Raw genomic sequence first — 23,001 nt, forward strand, 5'->3', positions numbered from 1 at the left:
GGTTGGGAGTTCGATCCCAGCAGCCGGCTCAAGGTTGACTCAACCTTCCATCCTTCCGAGGTCGGTAAAATGAGTACCCAGCTTGCTGGGGGGTAAATGGTAATGACTGGGGAAGGCACTGGCAAACCACCCCATATTGAGTCTGCCATGAAAACGCTAGAGGGCATCACCCCAAGGGTCAGACATGACTCGGTGCTTGCACTGATGCACTGGTTGCAACCAAATCAGATTAATGTCATGTACTCTTTTTGGGTCTGAATATGAAGTTTCTAGAGCCTCTTGTGGCGCAGAGTGGTAAGGCAGCCGTCTGAAAGCTTTGCCCATGAGGCTGGGAGTTCAATCCCAGCAGCCGGCTCAAGGTTGACTCAGCCTTCCATCCTTCCGAGGTCGGTAAAATGAGTACCCAGCTTGCTTGCTGGGGGGTAAACAGTAATGACTGGGGAAGGCACTGGCAAACCACCCCGTATTGAGTCTGCCATGAAAACGCTAGAGGGCGTCACCCCAAGGGTCAGACATGACTCGGTGCTTGCACAGGGGATACCTTTACCTTTACCTTTATGAAGTTTCTAGTCACAGAGGTTAGATTGTTAACTGGTGCCTGTGATTGGGGGCACATTTCCCCCAAATGGAGCAAATGACACTGTCTGCCAATCTGCATTGGGGACCAATTCAGATTGCTAGTTACTGCCTTGAAGCCCTAAACAGCTTTAATTGGGATGCTTGAGGACCATCTCTGGGCATATTGTATTTTGAGATCCTGCTGCATCCATTTCCCCTCATTTTCTGAGGCGAGAGGGATCAGCATCAGCTACATGCTATTCTCAGTTGTGGTGCGCCAGATGTGGAATACCTTCTCTTCACCTATTTGCCTGATACATAGACTTCACAATTTTTAGATGAGTGGATATTTTTGACTACTCTCCACTCTTTGCATTTAGTCTATGAAAACCTTATTTACTGATTTTATATTTTTAAAGCTGCTCTGGATATTTTGATTTTATTTCTACTTTTGTATGCATACATGCTTGTGTGTGTGTACTCCTCATGCTGATTTTTTTTAAGTTGTGGATAAGGATTGTTTTGTTTTATTGATGCTATAGGATAACCCAGATTTGATGTTAACTGTAACCATCTGGTTGGAGAGCAGAATATAAATGTTTAAAATACGTAATAAAACAAATAAACAATCTCAGAGGTACTTTCTGCTTTTCTATGCTTTGGAATGCCATTCTTCCAGAGCTCCAACAAAGCCCATCTGTGAATACATTTTGGAAGGAAGTCAAGGTCTTTTTAATACTAGTATATATGGGCAAGGGGTTCTTTAGTGGTATGTGTATTTGTGCTTGTGTATGCTTGAAAGCAATGATTGTTCCTTAATGTTGTTGCCTACTTTGAGCCTTACAGGGAAGGGCAGAGGAAAAGTCAAAATAGACCAAAGCAATTAAAGTAGGGGTTCTGAAAGTGGAACTCTGGGGGGGGGAGTGGAAGGATCCAGGAGGGCAGTGAGGAATTTTGGGGCAGTAGGGGGGCAGCAGTCTAACTCCTTGCTGTGTTTTCTTAGTGAGAGGTGGCCTTCCTCTGGGTAGAAGTGACCCTGGACTTCCTTGGTGGTCTCACATCCCAGTGCTGACCAGGGCCAACCCTGAAGAAAACAACAGTTTTGGAAGGTGGCCTGGGTGGGATCATATTCCTGGCAAGTTCCTTCTCCTCCTCAGTCTCTGTCCTTCCCTAGCTCCACCCCAAATCTCCAGGAATTTTGGCAACCCTTCCCCCAAAGCCTCCATTTTTGGGAAGCTGAAAAAGCCTTTTTCTGCTTGCTCCTGGCCATGGGATTTTCCATTGCTTGCTTCTCTCTCTCTCTTTCCCCATCTGTCTTTCTCCCCAATGAGGACCCAAAATGACTTTTATAAGTGACTTTTACAAAGAACATATATTTTTTGCAGAGCTAAATACAGCTTCTGCACAACAACCAATAAAGAAATGTAGGCAATATAGTGTGTTTTGAATTCACAGTAGATCTAACACCAGGAAAGAGGTGTGTATTCATATGTATGTGTGTGGGTGGGGGGCAGTAGAGATGTGGCGTGGGAAACAAGGGGGCGACAGCCTGAAAAAGTTTGGGAACCACTGAATTAAAGGTTGTCTTGTTGTTATGTGGAGGCCTCCATACTATCTATCGCTTTAGATGCTTTAGTATTTTGTCTATTAGCTGCTAGGAGGGTCATTTTTGGACAGCTGGCAACCCAAACATTTTAGATATTGACATATGCCAGGACTGAGCCCAGGGTGGGGTGGGGGGGAGGTTCTGATGCTGATTGTAAGCAGCAGAATTTTGGCTTAAAGGAAGCTTTATGCCACCCGGTTTAACTTGCATGTCATTTACTGGAGGTTTAAATTAACACCTGGGAAAAAATGTAATAATGCCCCAAACAGGTGGCCATATTAAATACTAGACAATAATTAAAATTTCACTCTCTGTAGTAGCATATGATTTGATTGGTACACTGTGACCCACACTAGATTATAATATCCATCGGTCTCCAAAGAGCACAAAGCAATTACATTTTTGGCTACCTGTTCCAAATCACTTCCTTTCTGTGAAGCTAAAGGATTCTCACACTGGCTTGGTTATTATAACCAATTATGCAAATTTTAGACATTACTTACAAATGTGATTTGGGCTTCCCATCAGGCCAGTGTTCTTTCTTGTAGGATGGATGGTGGAAGAGCAGTGTGCCTTCAGTAAGAAGATGACTGTTATTAAGAGAGAGGAAATTTGCCAAAAACAAAAAAGTGCCACAGCTCCTTAGCATTGGCAGTCTAGTCTTCCCCATGGCACCTTAGTGTTGCAAACAACTGCCTCTAAATTGATTCACTTCCTAGAAAGCTGATTCATGCTTGTTTGCATTTTCACAGACAGCTGTCTATAGAACCAGCTACATATATTATTTCCTCTACAAGAACTTGGGAAGTAGCTACTATTTTTACAGGATTTCCAAGAAAAGTAGAAGCATGTGGTATGAAAAGATGTACAGTAGTGGCAAAAAAAAAAAAAAAAAAAAAGTAGAAAGTTATCATTTGCCAAGTACATTTGTCTGAGATCCTTAGTTTTACTGAGCATATTTGATGTTAAGCCCAAGCATTTTGGGGGTTAAGTAGTTAAGCAGCTACTTGAGAACATTATCTTGGGAAGAAACTCCATTAAATAAAATGGGACTTCTGGTTACACATGCTTAGGCTTGCTTCCAGAGAGTCCTGTATTGTAAAATTTCTAGTTACATCTCTATATATCTATATCTTCTAGTAAGCCCCATTTCTACAAGGTAACTCAGAGTACAGTGATTAACACTGATTCAGGTGAGCATCCATGTTAGTCTGAAGCAGCAGAACAAAGTATGAGTCCAGTGACACCTTTGAGATTAACAAATTTTATTTCAAAGTATGAACTTCCATGTGCATGCACCCAAAGCTTATCCTTTGAATAAACTTTGTTGGTCTTCAAGGTGCCAGTGATGAACACTGTGGGCCTTTTTGCACGGGGATCTTTGTTGCAAATTGTTTGCGGAATGAAAAATCGCCATTTAAAATAGTGGAATTCGTCGTTATGCATACCTGCCTTTGTAGTGGAATCAGTTGCGTTTTTTAGCGTTTCCCACAGGCTTCCGGTCTCTGCAGAAATCGCTAGAAAGGAAGCGCTATTGCCAAGCTCGTCCCGCCCCTGGCCGTCAAGCAGCCAATGGGCAGCCGTTAGCATGCTCCCAAACAGCCCCTTTCCCTTTAAGGAAGGTTAAAAAAAAAAAAAAAAACAGACCCATTGTAATGAATCTGGGTAGATTCATTGCAACGGAGAGACCCATCCAGCTGCCTGGGGTGTTTGAGCTGTCATTTGATCAGTTGATCGTTAACACGCTGCCTCAGAGTGAAAAAAAAAATCCCCCCCCCTCTCACGGGCCCGATTTTCGGCTGAATGGAATGTGTGAAATATGTGTGTGAAATGTGTGTGCTTAGTGACTGAAGGGGAGGGACTGAAGCCGGGAAGCCTCTGTTTGAGCTGTCATTTGATCGTGGCCACGCTGCCTCGGAGTGGAAAAAAAAATCCCCCCCTTCCCCCCCCCCTCACGGGCGCGATTTTCAGCCAAAACAGTGTGAAAAATAAAGGGAAAATACATCAGCAAACGGGCTTCTGCGGGCTTCTTGTGACTGTAAACAGCTCTGAGGAGGGACTGCAGCCTGGGAAGCCTCACTGGCTAAACGGAGGCTCGCCGGTGCGTTGATCTCCACTCGCTCGGGGGAAAAAAAATGGCGATCGCTTCGCCGGAAGTTTGGAGGACAGGCTCAGGAGGAGGGGCTTTGAAGAAACCGCAACAATGGGAACGCACAGGTCTTTTTCGCTACTGTTGCAGATTGGTTGCAGGAGTGTATCGCTTTCCGGAGGGTGAATCCACTTTTTGGGATTCCCCTAAAAGCGCCCCAACGAAGCGCTTTTTGCTGATTGGTTTCAGGAGTGTTGCAGATTGTCTACGACGTCGTGCGTTAAGGCAAATTAGTAGCGTTTTCAATTAGCAACCATTGTGCTATTTTGAAGCCGTGCAAAAAGCCCCTGTGATTTTTAAATCTGGTCAGACGTATGGAATGAAAGCATTTCAAGAGCCAAGTATGTAGTGCCTAAGCCAATGCTACAAGTATGCTTAAATAAACAGCCTTGCTTCCTAAATTGTCTTGTAGCAGAGCCTTCTATTGCCCATAATATTTTTCACATGAGCTAGTATTAATGTAGGTTCTTAAGACCATAAAAACATTCCGAAACGTACAGCAGAGTTCTGCTGCACTGAGGAGGTGAAGGCGAAGTATTTTCTTTTGGAAACCTCAGGCAGGCCACCCATCACTTGTCATGTGTAATTTATTTTCCACAGGATCACACCACAGAGGAATTTCAAATCCTATAGCAACATCCAAGATCACATACTTTAAAAGGAAATATGTGGAAGAGGAGGACTTTCATCCACCACTCACCAGCTGTACACCCAAAGTAAGTTTTAAAAAGCAGCCTGCAGTAAGTGACTCTGATATGAAGTCACAGTTGCTTGAAACTACAAAATACTCCACCCAAGTTATGACAGTAATTCAGCTGTTCCCATATAAATTGATAGTTTACTTCTCTTTTGAAATGGCTGGGTTTGTTTTTCTACAGTTGTACCCAGAGTGGTGTAATGAATGGATTTGCTGTCACTTGTGCTTCGTAACCACAATCAACTAGAAGCAACAATGATATTTTGTCTGCTCTAATAAGTGAGAAGGGGTAGAGGATGACTATTTCCCGCTCATCATTTCAACTTTGTGTCCATTTGGATGTAACCCTCCTCCCCCGCCACGAGACACAGTGAGATCATCCTGTCATATGTAGAACGCATGGACATATAGGCCCTATGGTTATAATTTACCCATAGATCCCATCTATATTGAAACCATGTTTCCTAGCAGGTAAATTCAAATGTTTTAGTGCTTAAGACAAAAAATCCAAGGTTGCCAAAATGTCGGGTTGGCACCTATGAATGGAATATTTTGTCTGATCTTAAACACGTCAGATAATGAATGACCAGCTTTAATAGGAGTTGCCTGCAGAAGCACAATATCTTTTTACTCACTCTTTAGGAACTTGAAGATTTCTTCTCCTTTGTGTAACTATTATGGCCTTAATATTTAAACTTGGTGGCTTTATATAAGATTTCCAAGGATGGAAAGGCGCTTATGACATAGCGGGGGGGGGGGGGGGAGATGTTGCCTTCTCTGTGCAGAAAAAAAAATAGAGGACTCAGTGAGTTCAAGGAGAAGATGGTAGAGTCCAACAGCTCAGTTCCAATTGCAGATCTTGTAAGGTACAAGTCAATAATCTTAACTTTCTCATTTCTGTTTTCCTTTTGAAATAACAATATCCACCCTTTCTATTTTACTGTATACAAACTTCAATTTCACTAGATTCACACATTTATATTTTTAATACATTAAGACAGATTCCTCTTTTTCTAATTTGAGATATGTCCTTCCCTGTGCCCATCCACAAAGTTCATGAGCTATTTCTCAACACTGAGAATAATCAGTTACTTCTAAATCCCCTTTAGCAACTAACTGCTGTTGAGAACAATAAGAAACAGATTGAATTTGAGTAGCATCATTTAAAATAGCAGCTTCAAATTCATGAGAGCCAAATTGTTCTAAAAACAGAAGTGCTACATCTGAATCTTTTATCATAATCCAATGCTGGTTAAAATAGGAATGGTGCAGAAAAGGAACAGTCCACTTAAATGGAATGCTTTCTTTGCTTAGTTTGTTAGGAATCTCAACAGTCTCCTTTTCCACAGTGAAATGGGAAAGAGATAACTTAGAAAATGAATCCATTTCCCATCTATTTGATCTTGCGATTCATAAATAAATCTTTAGAGCTGGTATTCTAAAAACTAACTACAATGTGCCTTCTGAGTTTTCTTTTTGGCAAAGTTAAAATTAAATGGTGAGCACAGTAAGTCAGATCCAGCGATAGCAGCTATGAGATCATCTAAATAAAATATTAAATCTTAGAGTGCTCAGGAATCCCTCTGACTTTCACTGTGTTTTCTCTGCTATTGTCATTTCCCAGTAATTCTACTGGGTCTCTATGTTTTCTCAATATTTTAATTTTAATTTATGACGTGGAGGTAGATTGAACTTTTTGCATGTTCTTTTCATTGCTTGTTCCTGTAGCTGCCAAGTGCTATATTTGGCTTAGCAAGTAGTGTTCTTTGGTGTGACCACCAGCGCAGACCTCAAGTTCCTGAGTACAGGGGTTTGCCTTCCCACTGCAGTGGATCAAACTGTTTCCACACCTTGTTCTAGAAAAGGCTGGAAACCTCACCTCCTACTAGTATGGGTCCCACTTGTATGCTGATTATCAACAAATGTTTGCATTCACTTTTACTTGTAGTGATCCCAGTCTTACCAGGTGAGGGGGTAAGGAGACCTCAAGACCACAAAGCAAAAATCTCAGTCCAATTACTCTGTTCGAACCCCAGTCCAGAAGAGTTTGTAGCAACCTAGCCCCACCCATTGGGAATATCATGGCAACACCCTCATGTTACAGAATCACAGAATCATAGAGTTGGAAGGGGCCATACAGGCCATCTAGTCCAACCCCCTGCTCAACGCAGGATCAGCCCAAAGCATCCTAAAACATCCAAGAAAAGTGTGTATCCAACCTTTGCTTGAAGACTGCCAGTGAGGGGAAGCTCACCACCTCCTTAGGCAGCCTATTCCAATGCTGAACTACTCTGACTGTGAAAAATTTTTTTCCTGATATCTAGCCTATATCATTGTACTTGTAGTTTAAACCCATTATTGTGCGTCCTTTCCTCTGCAGCCAACGGAAACAACATCCTGTCCTCCTCCAAGTGACAACCTTTCAAATACTTAAAGAGGGCTATCATGTCCCCTCTCAACCTCCTTTTCTCCAGGCTGAACATTACCAAGTCCTTCAATCTATCTTCATAGGGCTTTGGTCCCTTAGCCCCAGATAATCCTCGTCGCTCTCCTCTGTACCCTTTCATCTACTTCCTTCTTGAAGTGAGGCCTCCAGAACTGCACACAGTACTCCAGGTGTGGTCTGACCAGTGCCGTATACAATGGGACTATGACATCTTGTGATTTTGATGTGATGTCCCTGTTGATACAACCCAAAATGGCATTTGCCTTTTTTACCACTGCATCACACTGCCTACTCATGTTTAGTTTACAATCCACAAGTACCCCAAGGTCTCGTTCACACACAGTGTTACCTAGAAGCCTATACTCCATCCAATAGGCATGCTTTTCATTTTTCTGAATCAGATGCAGAACTTTACAATTATCTTTATTAAATTGCATCTTGTTCTCATTTGCCCATTTTTCCATTGTGTTCAGATCTCGTTGAACTCTGTCTCTATCTTCTAGAGTATTTGCCAGTCCTCCCAATTTGGTGTCATCTTCAAACTTGATTAGTAGTCCCTCCACCCCCTCATCTAGATCATTAATAAATATGCTTTAGGATGCTTAGGGCTAATCCTGCGTTGAGCAGGGGGTTGGACTAGATGGCCTGTATGGCCCCTTCCAACTCTATGATTCTATGATTCTATGTTAAAAAGTACCGGGCCGAGCACCGAGCCCTGAGGTACCCCACTACTCACCTCCCTCCAGTCTGATGAAACACCATTGACAACAACTCTTTGAGTGTTGGTTCTCTAACCAATTCCCTACCCACCTTACTATCTGAAAATCCAGATTGCAGTCCTTCAATTTATCCATCAGAACATCATGGGGAACCTTATCAAAAGCTTTACTAAAATCCAAGTAAACAAAATAAACTGAATTTCCACGATCCAGCAAACCTGTTACTTGGTCAAAAAAGGAAACCAGGTTGGTCTGACAGGACCTGTTGGAGACTTCCTTAGATCACCAAATTGTCCTCCAGATGTTTGCAGATCACTCCCTTTAATTTCTGCTTCATTATCTTCCTCACAACAGAGGTCAGACTTACTGGTCTGTAGTTTCCCGGGTCATCATTCCTCCCTTTTTTGAAGATCGGAATAAAATTTGCTCTCTTCCAGTCCTCCTGGACATCTCCAATCCTTAAAGAGGTCCTGAAGATGATGGACAAGGGTTCTGCAAGATCTCCATATTAGGTGGAACCTTTCTCCTTCCTTCCAGGCCATACAGCCATCCTGCCATACAGCAGGCAGGCAAGTGAGCCAGCTGCTTAGGGAGCCTTCTAACTGAGCTGGCTGCCAACAGCTTGAGACAGGCTGAGAGGGAAGGAGGCACCGAAGGATGACATCTGCTGGCTGTGCTAACTGTCAATAGTCCAGCAGAGGCTAGTGAGATCAATCTGGCAGGCTGGAGAGGCAGGAGTTGGGTGCATGCAGGCCTGAAGATGCAGGGGTATGATGGATGAGAGGGAGGAACTTGCCTTCTAGGCAATGCCAGATAACTGAGCACTCTGGATAATGAAGTGCCAGATGACAAAGCTTTTACTGTATTACTTTATCACCACTACTGTGCCCATGTTGCTGGCAGTGTTTGGATGTCTCATACCATGTGCATTTTCAGTCATGTGCTAAATATGCACGACCATAGTGCTGCTGCTGCCAAGGATAGCTTTGCTCTAGAGTGCAGCTTTGAGGTGCTGGAGCTTCCCTTTAAACGCTCTGGCTCACTTAGCTTATTAAAGAACACACCTCCCTGTGTGAAACTCACAACAGCTGCCCTTTGGACAGTTGCTGGGAGACTCTGGAAGCCTTTCCAGTGAAGTGCAAAGCTATTCATCCCTTAAGGGAGGCTGTGCCGGTTTCAGAAGGCAGAGGACCACCAGGGTATGTTGTGTTGATGTTTTGGTTCCACTCATTTTCTGGGATGTTTTAATGCATTCCATTTTAAAATTTGGGCTGCAGTGTATCTTTTAGCATTCAGTGGTGTTCATTGCCTTGATTCGGTAAAGGTAAAACTAAATACACCTTAATACATAAATAACATGAAAACATTGTTGCCTCCCAACAGTGTATCACTATATGCAATCTTTGAAGTGGGCAATAGCAGAACTAAGTTTGAGTTCAATGGCTCTTGAACCAGTGGGCCATAGGAGAGAGTAACAATGTTTTTTCTGTCCCAAGACAATGTATGTGCCCCATTTTGAACACCTGTTATCAATTATTATTACCAACATAATAACTACTTGTGGTTGTCTATTTACTGTGAAAAACAATTACGTTACATTTCAATGAGTGCAATTTAGAAAGCCACAATGTCATTATAAGTATTCCACCTTTACTTTTCACTGGGACAGGTAGTAAAACTTATGATAATTGCATTCTTTGTAAATGGCTGTACGTTCCAGCTAGAAGCAGAATCCCTGGATTGTATTGCAGCTTTGCCAAATTTACTCATAAAAGAGTAATCCAAAGCAACCAATAAAACAAAGGACAACATCTGGTTTGGTATTCCTGGCTGCAGGGGTGGAAACCTTAATATTTTCTAGGGAATTAGTGACAACCTGTCTGTGTTCTGATGCCTTTTAAGCAGGTCTACTGCCCAATGGATAATACTACTCTGAAAGCACAGTCCTGCAAAATGCCACCATTCAAGATCAGACTTTGTGCTTTCACTAGCTGAATGCCTGTCATGATTCAGAAACTACAAAGCTACACCAATCTTACCTATTTGATTTTAACTTATTCATCTATTCTCCCCCCCCCCCCCTTTCTCTCTCTCTCAACAAATTAGCATTGGGCAAAGGCACCAGTATAACAGTTTTTGCTGAGAACTTTATTTCAGCCTATAGTTAAAATACAGATAATATGTTAGAACTTTGTAAGATTCCCATATTGCCTGGACATCTGGAAAATCAAGCTTTGAGCCCTAGGGAATGTTATACTCTAAGGTTCATGTGTACACATGACCTTTTTGCTAAGTAAGATTGCCAAATCTGATGGTGATTTTTTTTTAAGGTTAGATAGTTTTCCACTGGGAACTGGACAGAGACCAGTAGATAATTTCACAGAAAGCTCCTGCCAGATACTTATCGGCTTCCAGTTACAGACAACAGTAATTGCAATTGAACCAGAGACCCTGGGGTGAAAGATTATGTCCTTTTTAAATTGCTTTAACCATTCAGTCTGTACAATGAGCTTGCTATATAGAAACACATACTCTATTTGAAACAAACATTTCATTTTTATATAGGAACTGTTTTGGCTAATGATTTAACCCTTTCTAATAGAGATATGCACATTCATTTCTGTAGTTTTCCTATAAAAAGATAGGTTTGGTAGAAAATAATAGTGAGCAATAACCAATTTCATAGTGAACAGAAATTAATAGTGTGTAGTAACGAATTAATGTTGGCCTCATTGACATGAACTGAGACTGGACTGGAAAGATTGGACACCTCCCTCTCAATCAAAATCTGAACTTAGTTGGACCTGTAGCCCTGCTTTGTAGGGTCTCTGGCCCACCACTATGGGCACTGTAGGCATAGCACTTGCAATTTAGAGAATAGTAGAAAGGCTCTGTGCCAGACCCATAGCCAGATAACCCATTGGAGCCACCTAGACCCTGGAGTAGCCACACATTAGATGGGCAGAGCCTCTGCTGCTGCAGTTGGCAGCCATTTTATTGCCCAAGGTGGGCAGTGTTCACCTTGGGTGAGGTAGGTGTGAGCAGCCGGGAACCTCTTCTTCCCGCCTCCAGTTGGGTCAGGGCTTTTCCTGTGTGCCCTTTTCCAGGGCCAAATTGGCCTCTCAATCTTCATAAAAAGAGGGACTTTTTTACATTGTCTTGAAACAAAAAAGGTAATATACCTTATGTTCTTACAGTTACAAGTATTGGCCTTGGTTAATATTTGGATGGAGGACCTCTAAGGAAAACCAGGGTCATGAAACTGAGTCAGCCAATGGCAAACCACCTCCAAATGTCTCTTGCCAGACTGCCAGATAATCCTACAGTCATAGGATCTCCTGGCTACATGACACACATGCCATATGATACATAAATAAATATGTATGTGTGTGTATGTGTGTTGACCTACAAACTTAAACTTGAACTTTTAGTGCTTCTGAATCTAAATATATCTGTAATTTGATAGCAGCTGTTTGGAGAAAAGATGCTTGCTTAAATTCATGCTCTTAGTCTTTGGTTGATTTGACGCATTTATCTGTATTATTCTCTTAACTGAATGCTGCAAGATAGGACTGTGGGGTAGGTTTTGAAACTGTGTTGGGAAATGTAAGGAGTAGGGAAGATAGCTATTAATGTTTTAATATTTTACACTGAGGATTCTACTGATGTATCTGCTTGCAAAACACTAACTCCAACCTAGAGATGTGGCCCCTAAGAGCAAGTAGGTAGTGCGTTTAGTTACTCTGTAGGTGAGAAAAGAAACTGCACATGCCCAAAGTACTCTCTTTATCTCTTTGCAGTCTTGGCATTAAGTGTAAGGATTCTCCTGGGCTGAAACTTATCTAGAACCTTCCAAAAATCCCCCCTCCCTCCGTAAGAGGTGTTGAGCCTTGAGATTACCTTGACAGAATGCCTCATTAACACCCAGGCCCTCTGCAGAAAAGAGGCCCATCAATTTAAGACCACCACAAAATTGTGTCTTTAGCTCTCCTCTCAGATTCTATGGAGAGATCAGGGGCTTGATATTGTTTATGGACCGGTGAATAAAAGGTGTTCTGCACATGCTCAGAGATCCATTCTTTCATGCAAAGAAGATGCAACAAGGTGGCTTGCAATTATTAAAACTGAGTGAGGCTGAGCACTCGTTCCTTTTCCCTGCCCTCCTTCCTATGATCCCACTCCCAACAAACCAAAACTTGGGTTTTTAATATCCAGGAAGGCTTTTAAATGAAATTTAAGGAACATTTTAGGTTCCCCATCTGTATTCCAAAGGGGTACAGGCATGAAATAGGTGTATCACAGTTTTTATTTTTGAGGGGGAGAGGTACTAACTTGACTATGACTACATAATTTATGTATTAAAAATAGCCAAGTTGGCTAAAGCTGAGGATACTTAAATCTGATTGTAGATGTGAACAGGCAAAACAGATCTATACAGTTGAAAAACACTCTAGGTTTGCAGAAAAAGAGTGAAATCTTAAAAAAAAAACATTTTTTAAAGCCAAAAATGATTTAAAAGAGAGAGAGAGAGAGCTCTTGCAGCTTTAAGCTAGGCAGCCACAGTATTCCAGGCTTGGTTCTGTCAGTAAAAGGCAGGCAGGAGGGGACAGGGCCCTTTCCAGGACTGTTTTGGCCTTTGGTGATGGAATCATTGGGGTCAGGCCTCACTAGGGTTGCAGCTCCAGCTGGGGAAATCCCTGGAGATTTTGTGATGGAGCCTGAGGACAGGGTTTGGGGAGGGGAGAGGGTTCTGCCAGATATTATGCCCTACAGTCCTCCCTCCAAAGCAGCCATTTTCTCCAGGAGAACTGAACAATTGTAATACTGGGAGATCTCTAGGCTCCACCTGTGGGATGGCAGACCTAAACTGGGGGTGATTTGTATTTTGAATGGATACCTTTTGGGTGTCCTATGTAAACCATAACTGGAGGAAAGGCAGGATGAAAATCTGATGAATTAAGAACAAATAATATTTCTTCAGAAGCCCTTTTAGAAATAGTGAGCCTGCCCCATGGTAGGGATATATAGAAACCTATGGATCTCTGAGAAAGCCTATGACCTCAAGATAGCTAGGCTGCTAAGGAAATGATCTAGGCCTGAGTTTTTCAGTGATGAGTGAATTCTCAATTTAAAAAGACAAACATTGCCTCAGTTCATTTATATTCCTGAAAGTCTCAGAGAAAGTACTGTTTGATGAGTTCCTGTACCCTTAAAAGCATACCGCTCTGAGTTTATTTCTCCCCTTGCCTACAAATACTGCTCTGCACAGTGACACAGTTTGGATCAAAAATATTCCATGCAGCTATACTAGCCGTAGAAAAAATAAACATCCCAGCACCGGTTTCCTCCAGACTTTGGCTTCTGACTAATTTTCCTAGATGGAGAAACCCAGCTGTGGTGAGAAGAAGTACATGAGCCAGTAAACCTCCCAGCTCTTTGATGGGACTGGAGGAGCTGAATAGTTAGTGTGTTACCTGAAAAGTTAAAAGTGATGACTCAACGGTATCTTTCAAGCAACTCCCACCTTGCTCATCTTTGTTATTGCTGTTGTCTCTCCACCCTCCCTTTTTTTTTGCAGACAATCTCTGTCTTTGAAGAGCGGGCACATATCCTTTACATGTCTTTGGAAAAACTCAAGTACATCGATGACCCTGAAGTCTACCTAAGGCGATCAGTTCTCATAAACAATTTAATGAAGAGGATTCATGGGGAAATTATCATGCAAAACAACTGGTGTTTCCCCACTTGCTCTTTTGGTGGAGCTTCAGCCCAAGAATGGTTTGTGTCTCATGACTGTCCTTATAGGAAACGCCTTCGGATGGCAAGGGAGGACTGTGAAAAGATCCACACTTGCTGCCTTTATCAAGAATGTGGCAACCACTATTTAAGTTTACCATTATCTACCAATTCCACAGTGGGAAATTCCTCTTCCTCCCCATCTCCCTCCTCTTCTTCTGTATCTTTGCCAAGTTGTTCCCAGCAAGTGGAATATGGTGTAAGCGGCACCCCTGCTTACCGGAGTGACGATCCAATAAATGCCAATGAAATTTTCATTACTAGTGCTGGGCCACACGGTAAAGCAGTGTCAAGCCACGAGAAAGGAGGTGATGAACTGGAACGAGAATGGGCTACAGACTGGGAACCAATGAAAAGCGATCAGGGCACTGAATGTAAGAGTAAATATTATGATTATTTTGAGACAGGGCGTGGTGACAGGAGCAATGTGAATGAATCTTGGAAGAAATCCTTACGGAAAAGGGTATGCTTACCAGGAGGCAAAATATGTTGCAGTAAAGGAAGTAAAATATGAAGCACGTTCCCAACTATTACAGTTCTGAAGCATGCGCAACATGTTCAGTTTATCAAACACAATTTCAATCTGGATGGATTTTCTTACAGTTTTATACTACCAATGCAATCGTGTATTCATGGATAGTTTTTAATGACTGGTGAGCAGATTGCATCAAAGTGTATGTATGGTCTGCATCACAGAGCTATTTATAAGGAGTTTTCGTCAAGAGCACAGTTGAATTGCAGCGTATGAGCAGATTTTAACTTTTGTTGCTGAAAGAACAAATCAACCAGCTAGAGGAAACATGACCCTCCCCCAAGGAGGTTGATACGAATTAAGAAGAATCTCCTTTATGCTTATCAGTGGATTATATGTTTGACAAACAAATTGTTACCAGCAAAGGAGGGAGGGGGGGACTATTTCTTTCCCAACAATAAGTGCTGTCAGTAAGACCGAATGTCATTGAAGAAGAATAAGCCTAGCATTAAACAATAAGGCTAGCATTAAAACTACTCCAATTATTAAGTGTTTGGTTCAGGCAGCCAAGTAGGGTGCAATAAACATCTTTGAATGGAATCGTAATCAGAAATACTATGTGTAGCTACAGCACCTGTACGGTATTTTCAGCAATGTTGCAAGAACGAACAAATAAGCCTCACAGTAGTTTATTGCTATACAGGGCGGAGTTTCTTTGGTGCCTTACTTTTTATCTTACATTTTCCAGGGTGAAAATTGAGTTTTAAAAAACAGTGCTACAGCAGGGATGTAACCTAAACAGGAAAAAATAATAACAGGGTGGTTGAAATATTATTAGAAACCTGTATCCTTTGAAATACTGAATTTGATTTCCTATTCAAATGCCTCTGTTCTTCCTTTTTGCTCAATTGCTTTTTGATTTGCCATCCTTTGGAAGGGATTGAAGAAGAAACAATAGAGAGATGTCTCCTGTAAACAAGCATTAGCTGCTTGAATATTTCTATGGCAACTGTCTGTTGCTGTGATTTTCCCTTTTTTCTTTCTGGTATAATGAAGTTCATGAACCAGTGGCATGCTTTATACTTTATTCTACTTCACATCATTTCTCTTTTTAAAATTGTAAAGAGCATGTACTGGGATTTCATATAACATTAGGGGGGTTTATTTGGGGTGGGGGAAGCACAATGTTAATAAATGATGTGGGGATAAGATTTTTACCTGAAATGAATGTAAAGGTTTTCATCTTTTTTTTAAAAAGATTTTCTTGGAGAAACAGGGGGCATAATCTTCACTTGTCAGAAACAAAATTTGGTTGTTTCAGTGTCTCTGCTTGAAAATGAGCATAGCAGCACGGTCCAGCTAAAAGTGAAGGCCCACAGATAACAACAGGAGGTTCTGCACACAGTACTGTGCAAGCCACTGAAATTACTGCAGTTTAAAAGCACTGTGGTTGAACTGAATCATGGTCTTCTTTTTGTTCAGGGTAAACTAAAAACTTACTCTTTCCCCATCACCACAAACCCATAAGTTGTCAACAGAGCACATTACATCGTTAAAGATTTTCTGTTGATTTCTAAGCCTAGCTATCCCCATTGTATTATTTTTTCTTCTGCAATGGATGCATAAATTCCTCAAATATGGTTGCCTTCAAATCTCATTTCTCACTAGCAAATTATTCTTCCTCTTCTGCCCCTACTTCATTAGGGATCTTCTGAACAACATTATGCTCTTTCCAAGGATGGCTCATTTAGGTTCCTGGGACTTTTCCTATTAAGCCAGAGCAAAGGAAAACCTCCTTTGCATCACTATGACCTATTCCACGGGGCAGCTACACTGGGTCACCACTGTGAGTTGTGACAGGGCTATTTGCCCCACTGCTTCCTGTGTCTTCCATGGGGGACTGTTTTCAGGAATGGACCCAGTCTGCCCCGGATTTCTGCCTCCACTTGAGGCAGCCAGGACAGAAAGTTTCCACTGCACAGAGGAGCAGTAGGGATTTTTAAAACAAATTCTCAATAAGGTGGGATTGCTTAAGAATGCAATACCACCATTGTGAAAAAAATTTAATGCCCTAGTTGGCTATGTACTGCCGAGCCAACTAGGACATTTTCTGTCCCTTCTGGGATGCTGTAGAAGGAGGAGGAGCCCACCTTGGAAGGCCCGACTCCCCTTTCACATGGGCCTGCTCTGGGATAGGCCCCATGGGCCCCCAGGATGAATCATAGAATCATAGAGTTGGAAGGGGCCATACAGGCCATCTAGTCCAACCCCCAATGAAAAAGGTAATGCAGGGCAACAGAGGGACTAAAGCGGGCCAGTGTCATATGGAAGTGGGGATTAGCCCCGCTGCCAGACTAGTAGCTTTTTCTCTTAGTGCAGAAAAGGCATCAGAGAGGATAGAGTGTGCTGGCTGCAGACAGCCTCTGTGTGAAAACTGTGCTGAAAGCTGATCCCTAGAGGGAATTAACCTTAGCAGTGCCATTTCCCCTTTAACAGCAAGTGGCACGGAGACAAGTGGTTGTACATGTCCTCCCCATGCATCTCTCTCTGTTCATCCCTGTTTTCATAGTGGGGATGGATTTTCCTACCCCAGTGTAGAACCCATCCAAGTTATGAACAATGAGGGCCAGAGTAAAGGCCCCCAAATGTAGCAGCACTGTTCTTGCATTTGTTTTAATGATTTTATCTGTGGAGGAACAAAACTTAACTTCTAAAATGAAAAGTGCTTGTGTCTGGAAATCTGAGTTAGTTCGCAGAAAATGTAAAACCATGCTTTGAGATTGTATGATGCAATCTTGGTCACACACCCCTCATGCTTTCTTCCTTTCTCCCATTACATGTGTTCTGATTCAACCAATTCAACTTAGCTTGAATTCACCTCCAGATCAGCAAACCATTGTTTAAACTTGGCTTCTAAGTAGGAGTACAAACCAATTTCTGACCACTGTTTGAATTGGTAAACATGTGCAAACTGCAGTTTGTGCATTTGGTTGTAATAACAAATAACGGTTTGCACTATATGCAAGCTGCTTCCACACAGAACTATTCCCCATTGTTCACTTATTGCCACTGCAAATACAGAGGTGATTGAGCACCCCTACAGGGATAATCTCCCTGCACACACAAAGATGTCTTATGCTGAATCAAATCATTGGTCCATCAAGTTCAGTAGTTTCTCCTCCGACTGGCAGCAGGATCTCAGTTAGAGGAAATTCCCATCACCTGATCCTTTTACCTGGAGACTGAAGCTGGAACTTTCTACATGAAAGGCAGATGTTATACTACTGAGCCATGTCCACCATCTTCCTGCTTGCAGCCAGAGTGGTTTGCTGGGGAGAGGTGTTAATCAGCAGTAGGTATGTCACTACAGCATTGGGATGCTATGCGCTGATTATGCACGGGATGGGTGCACCGGGCCAGGGCTTGCACGTCAGCGGGGAAAATTCCCACAGATGTGCAATGTTGCCATCAGCCCGGCCCCCTCCCATCCCTGGCCCACATTAGGGCCTCAGATGCCTCGTGGGAAGGGAATGCTGAATTTCTGGGCTGGGCCATTGTGTATGAGGAAGAGCTGAGCCGTTTAGACCTGACTCCTCCCCCGCCTATGATGTCCCTAAAGAGACACAGAACACCCCATTTGGCTTTGTGGTGTCACAGAGCCAAAAGGGGCATTTGGCGACCCCCATAATAGTGCAGGGGAACCCGTCTGCCCTGGAGTTGTGTGTGTGCACACACAACTCCAGGGCAGACCATGTGCTGTGGATATTGGCCCCCTTGCATATTCAGGACATAGCAGGGCATGCTGCCCATCGCTAGGAATCGGCAGCAGCCCAGTGTGGCTACCACGGTGCATAATCAGCTACAGCAATGTATCTACTACTATTTTTTAAAAGCCATTGAAGCTTGTCATCTGTGTGTGTGTGGGGGGGGGGTGGGAGTGAGGTGATATGGAGGGCATACAGAATTGATGTAGAATGGAAGGGAAATTGCACCAGATGTGGGTGTCAAGGTTTGGTAATCTGTACCTTCCTGAGCACAGTGAGGGCAAATCCACTTTGACTTTGATGTTTCTGGAAAGATAAGATCAAAGTAGGTCTCAGAAACATCTGAGCAAACCAGAGGAAACCATGGAAGGAAAATGACTGGAAAACAACATTGTGTAGATGCTCTGAAAAACCCTACTCCAGTTTAAAGTTGGGGCAGAGCAAATGCTCTGTGTGGAAGCAGCCACACATTAACGTATTGCACATCAAAGAGAAAACAAGGAGAGTATGGAGTGTGTGAGCCAAAAGCCCAATCATGTCGTCTCTGATTATAGTCTTGGTTTGGCATTTCATGTGATTTCATTCTGATTTCATGTATATAAGGGACCATTTGTGCACACTCACTAGCACTCTGAACTAACCCAATAGTGCTCTTGTCAGGCTTTATCTGTAATTCACTTTTCCCACAGTTGAACACATGGTTTTGTACTCTTGGCTGGATTTTTAGCACTGCTGATTCCTAGGTCAAATTAAGCTTCAGGAATCTGGCGTCGATCTGTATTTTCCCTACTATTATTTCAGTCATGGATTTGAATAGCAATAATGCAGTCAGTTTGCTGTCATCTCTGAGTAACCATGGAATAGAGTCTGGCTCTGATCTCCTTGCCTGTGGCACTCATAGGCAATTCTGCAGTAAAGAACATGCCTTCTTCTTTTCTTCCTGAGGAAACCTGCAGTATCCACTGCAGATTTAAATGTGTGGCTTCAAAATTCAACTTCTCCATCCGCTGTGATGGAAGCCCAATGATCTTTACCATGTGTACTCTCCCCTTCTGCTTCCACTTCTCATGCATTCATATATGATTAGTTATTTCCTGGCTTGTGTAAAATTGTAGGTTTGTCATTACATCCAAATCAGCGAACCATTCTAGGATTGCAAAACTGGAAATACAAAATGTCTTGTAATCCAGATTTGCAGGGAAAGCACAATGTAAATGTAACAGCAAACTGTGGTTTGCCTCAAACCAAGAATTAAAGAATTACATGGTAATGGCTGAGGAGAGTGGGCAAAAACAGGAGGGAATGTGCAGGCCCAAGGATTTCCCTATGGTTGTTGACCCAGTGCCAGGCCAAACTTTTGCATTCCAATGCCTCAATCCAGGTCTAGAGCTATCTTAAAATTGTGCATGCAACAGACATACTTGAAATTACAAAGCAGACCTTTTAAAAATCAACAGCTGCTGTTATCCTTAAAAATGTGTTGTTTGCCTCTGGTATATTTATAACAGGTTATCTCCACATTCCTAGCATGCTTAAAAATGCATAGTGATATTCTTCAGAGAATTAAAGATATCCTGATGCCAAATTTAGGACATCTGTGAGGATTATCAAAGTTAGACACATCCAATTAAAAATTATCCCACCTTATTTCTCCAAGACAAAAACATTTTTAATTATTGCTATCAATATTAAATATAGATCTCATTCATACAGTGTATGAGTAGGATCACTTAGTCATTTGTCCACATGGACCAATTTTTTTTAAGTTTGATTTTCTTATGTTATATTCAGTTGAGAATAGACTCAAATGCCCCCCCCCCGGTATATCGCAAACATCTGATGTTTTAAGCTTAGATATTTAGGTACTTGTATACTAAGGTGGTGTTGTAGTAAAGTGAGGTTTTTCTTTATATATATTTATTAAAATGATTAAAAATCATTTTGATTTAATATCTTTCAAATGTGGTTATTGTTTTTCTTTTTTCCTTTGCCTTCAAGAAAGAGCATTTAGAAACAAAGTTTCCATGAGCAAACGATACCTTAGTATCATTGTTAGGCCAATCCAAGGATCAAAATCAAACATAGAACCCTTTGGTACTGGATGTTACTTTGAAATACTCCCATGGTGTACTTCTGTAAACATTGATGGATATGTTCCAGGGTGCCACTAGAATTAAGTTCTCTCTAATATGAAAGTTGTTAAAGTGCATTGTGATGTATAGCTTCCCTAATTTTGGATTAATAGTGGTTACTACTGCAAATGACTTCCCAACTATCAATACAATCCTAAACAGAGTTGCACAGAGGAGTCTATTATTATTATTATTATTATTATTATTATTATTATTATTATTATTATTATTATTATTATTATTATTATTATTATTATTATTATTATTATTTCTAGCTTGCCACTCCCAAAAAGGCTCATGGCGGGTTACGCAGGTGCATAAAATCCCTAATAAAAATTGCCCCTAAAACCCATTATAAAATGCACATCAATCCATACAAATTCATACAAGATCAAGATATAGCGATGTAAAAATCACAACCAACTCCACTCCCCCCAACCATCACCCCCAAGAGTGGATGGGGGATTGATCTCCGTCCGCCATGAGTAACCCAAGGGGGGGTCTAGATCTTCCTCAGCGTGCCAGCCTCAACCATAGGCCCGGCGGAAGAGCTCCATCTTGTAGGCTCTGTGGAATGCTGAAAGCTCCTGCAGGGCCTGTAACTCTTCTGGGAGCTCATTCCACCAGGCAGGGGCCAGGACCGAAAAGGCCCTGGCCCAGGTCGAGGTCAGATGCGCTTCCCGGGGGCCAGGTATGGCCAGCAAATTTGCACCCACAGAGCGTAAAATCCTGCGGGAGGCATAAGGGAAAAGGTCAAGTATGTGGGTCCCAGACCACGCAGGGCCTTAAAGGTCTAAAACCTTGAACCTGATCCAGGCAGCAACCAGTAACCAATGCAGCTGCCTCAGCACTGGCTGGGTATGGGCCCTTCAAGATGTGCCCATGAGGACCCTAGCAGCCGTATTTTGCACCAGCTGTAACTTCCGGATCAAGCCCAAGGTCAGGCCCATGTTGACTGAGTTACAGAAATCTATTCTGGAGGTGACCATCGCATGGATCACTGTGGCCAGATGTTCTATAGAAGTCAGTTGGCTTGGAAGGGTCTGCAAGACTGGCTTGGAATTCCTGCAGCTCAACATTCCATCATGTCTGTGCTTTGGTTTGCCACGTGCCTGAATGGAAACTCCCTGGTAGAGGACAGAATTCATGTTTTGTGTTTCAAGGGAAAGGAGTAAAAATCTCTAATACCAGATTATTCTTGTACACACTTTTACCCAGCTCAGTATATGAAAGCAGGCATCTTCCCACTGGCTGGAGTGGCATAAATCTCATAGTAATTGAAATGCAGATGTATCCTATCCAAACTGTTCTTTTCAATTACATAAACATATGAATCTACATCCACTTTCTGACACAACTATCGGTGCGTAAGTACCATTTTTACAGACAGCTAGGGTTAGATTGAGATGTTCCATTTTCCATGGGTTATAGTAATTCCTCCACATGTTTGAGATTTGTGAGTAAAGATTTCTGAGTAAATGAAGTCCAAACATCTTCAGGGACTGAGCAATATAATCAAATATAATATCAGAGCACCAGGAAAAATGTTAATGATTCCAGTCTGCAAAGTAAAAGAACTGATGCACAGAAAAATCTTTGCTTGAAGAACTGAGTTTTATTTAAAAGAGTGATCCTGACAAACTGTACAAATTACAGCTCTCAGGAAATCATGCACATAAAATCAACAGGGAAAAGCCAAATGAACTGGTTGTATTTATCTGTTACAAAAACATTTAAGAGGAAACATTTCAGTTTTTAAATATCTGCTACAATAAAAAAGGGAAAATTGTCCACTATATTCACTAATAGTAGAAGAAGAGGTACTCATTTGGAATTCAGAAAAACAAAACAAGGTCAAACTTCTGAATAGACTTTCTAGATATAACAGTGCTTGGAATAAGCAACAGTCAAAAGGTGGATGGGAGGAGAAGAATCAGGCTTTGAATAATTAAGCGTAGTTACTCATATCACACCAACACATCATCATATACAATTTTATGCTTTCCAGTCACAGACAATTTATGGTCACCCTGGAGGGTTTTCAAGGAAAGATGTTTAGAGATGGTTTGTCATTGCCTGTCTGTGTTGCAGCCCTAAGTTTCCCTAGTGGTCTCCCTTCCAAGTATTAACCAGAGATGACCCTGCTTAGCCTCCAAGAGCTGATAAGGGGGAAATGCAAAAAAAAAAAAAAGTTTCATTAAAAAATCTGCCTGAAGCAAAGTCTTCAGAAGTGTCAGTTGCTTCTGTATTAAACCAGATCGATACTCATTTCCTGGGCTAATTTATTTGAGACAGTGAAATTATGAAAGACATCTGCACTGGAACTGGGAGACCAGTAACAGCATTCTGATGTCCAGAACAAAACAAAAATAAATACAATACACAAAATTATTCTTTGAAAGGGCCTTTTCAGGGATAAGGTGTGAATTTGAAAAAAAATGGGAACATTATCATCACTAAATCCAATTCTCAGTGTGGCCAGTATAGTTTTTCTAACTGCCCTTTCAGCACTAAATGTAAATTCAGTGGTCACATGTTTTTCAGACAACTCTCTCTTTCTGCCAAATATGTGAAGACATTATTTTTAAAGGCTTAATCCCCCTGGTTAACAAGTAATGAAGATACTCAAGTACAAATGTTATTGCACTAGGGCGGCCATAGA

The 23,001-nt window shown here is 41.9% G+C and overlaps 1 protein-coding gene across 5 annotated transcripts in view; it reads left to right on the top strand.

The window, feature by feature from the left end:
• Nucleotides 1-20,157, top strand: part of SERTAD4 (SERTA domain containing 4) — a 39,034-nt gene extending 18,877 nt beyond the window's left edge. For all 5 annotated transcript variants that reach the window (XM_077338294.1, XM_077338301.1, XM_077338311.1 and 2 more), the window contains 2 exons: nucleotides 4,914-5,029; nucleotides 13,754-20,157. In XM_077338294.1, the coding sequence (XP_077194409.1) occupies nucleotides 4,914-5,029; nucleotides 13,754-14,485 (848 nt within the window). In that variant the 3' untranslated portion in view covers nucleotides 14,486-20,157. The remainder of the gene's footprint in view (nucleotides 1-4,913; nucleotides 5,030-13,753) is intronic.
• The last annotated feature ends 2,844 nt before the right edge of the window (nucleotides 20,158-23,001 follow it).

This window comes from Paroedura picta, chromosome 1, assembly GCF_049243985.1.
Source record: "Paroedura picta isolate Pp20150507F chromosome 1, Ppicta_v3.0, whole genome shotgun sequence".
Taxonomy (NCBI): Eukaryota; Metazoa; Chordata; class Lepidosauria; order Squamata; family Gekkonidae; genus Paroedura; species Paroedura picta.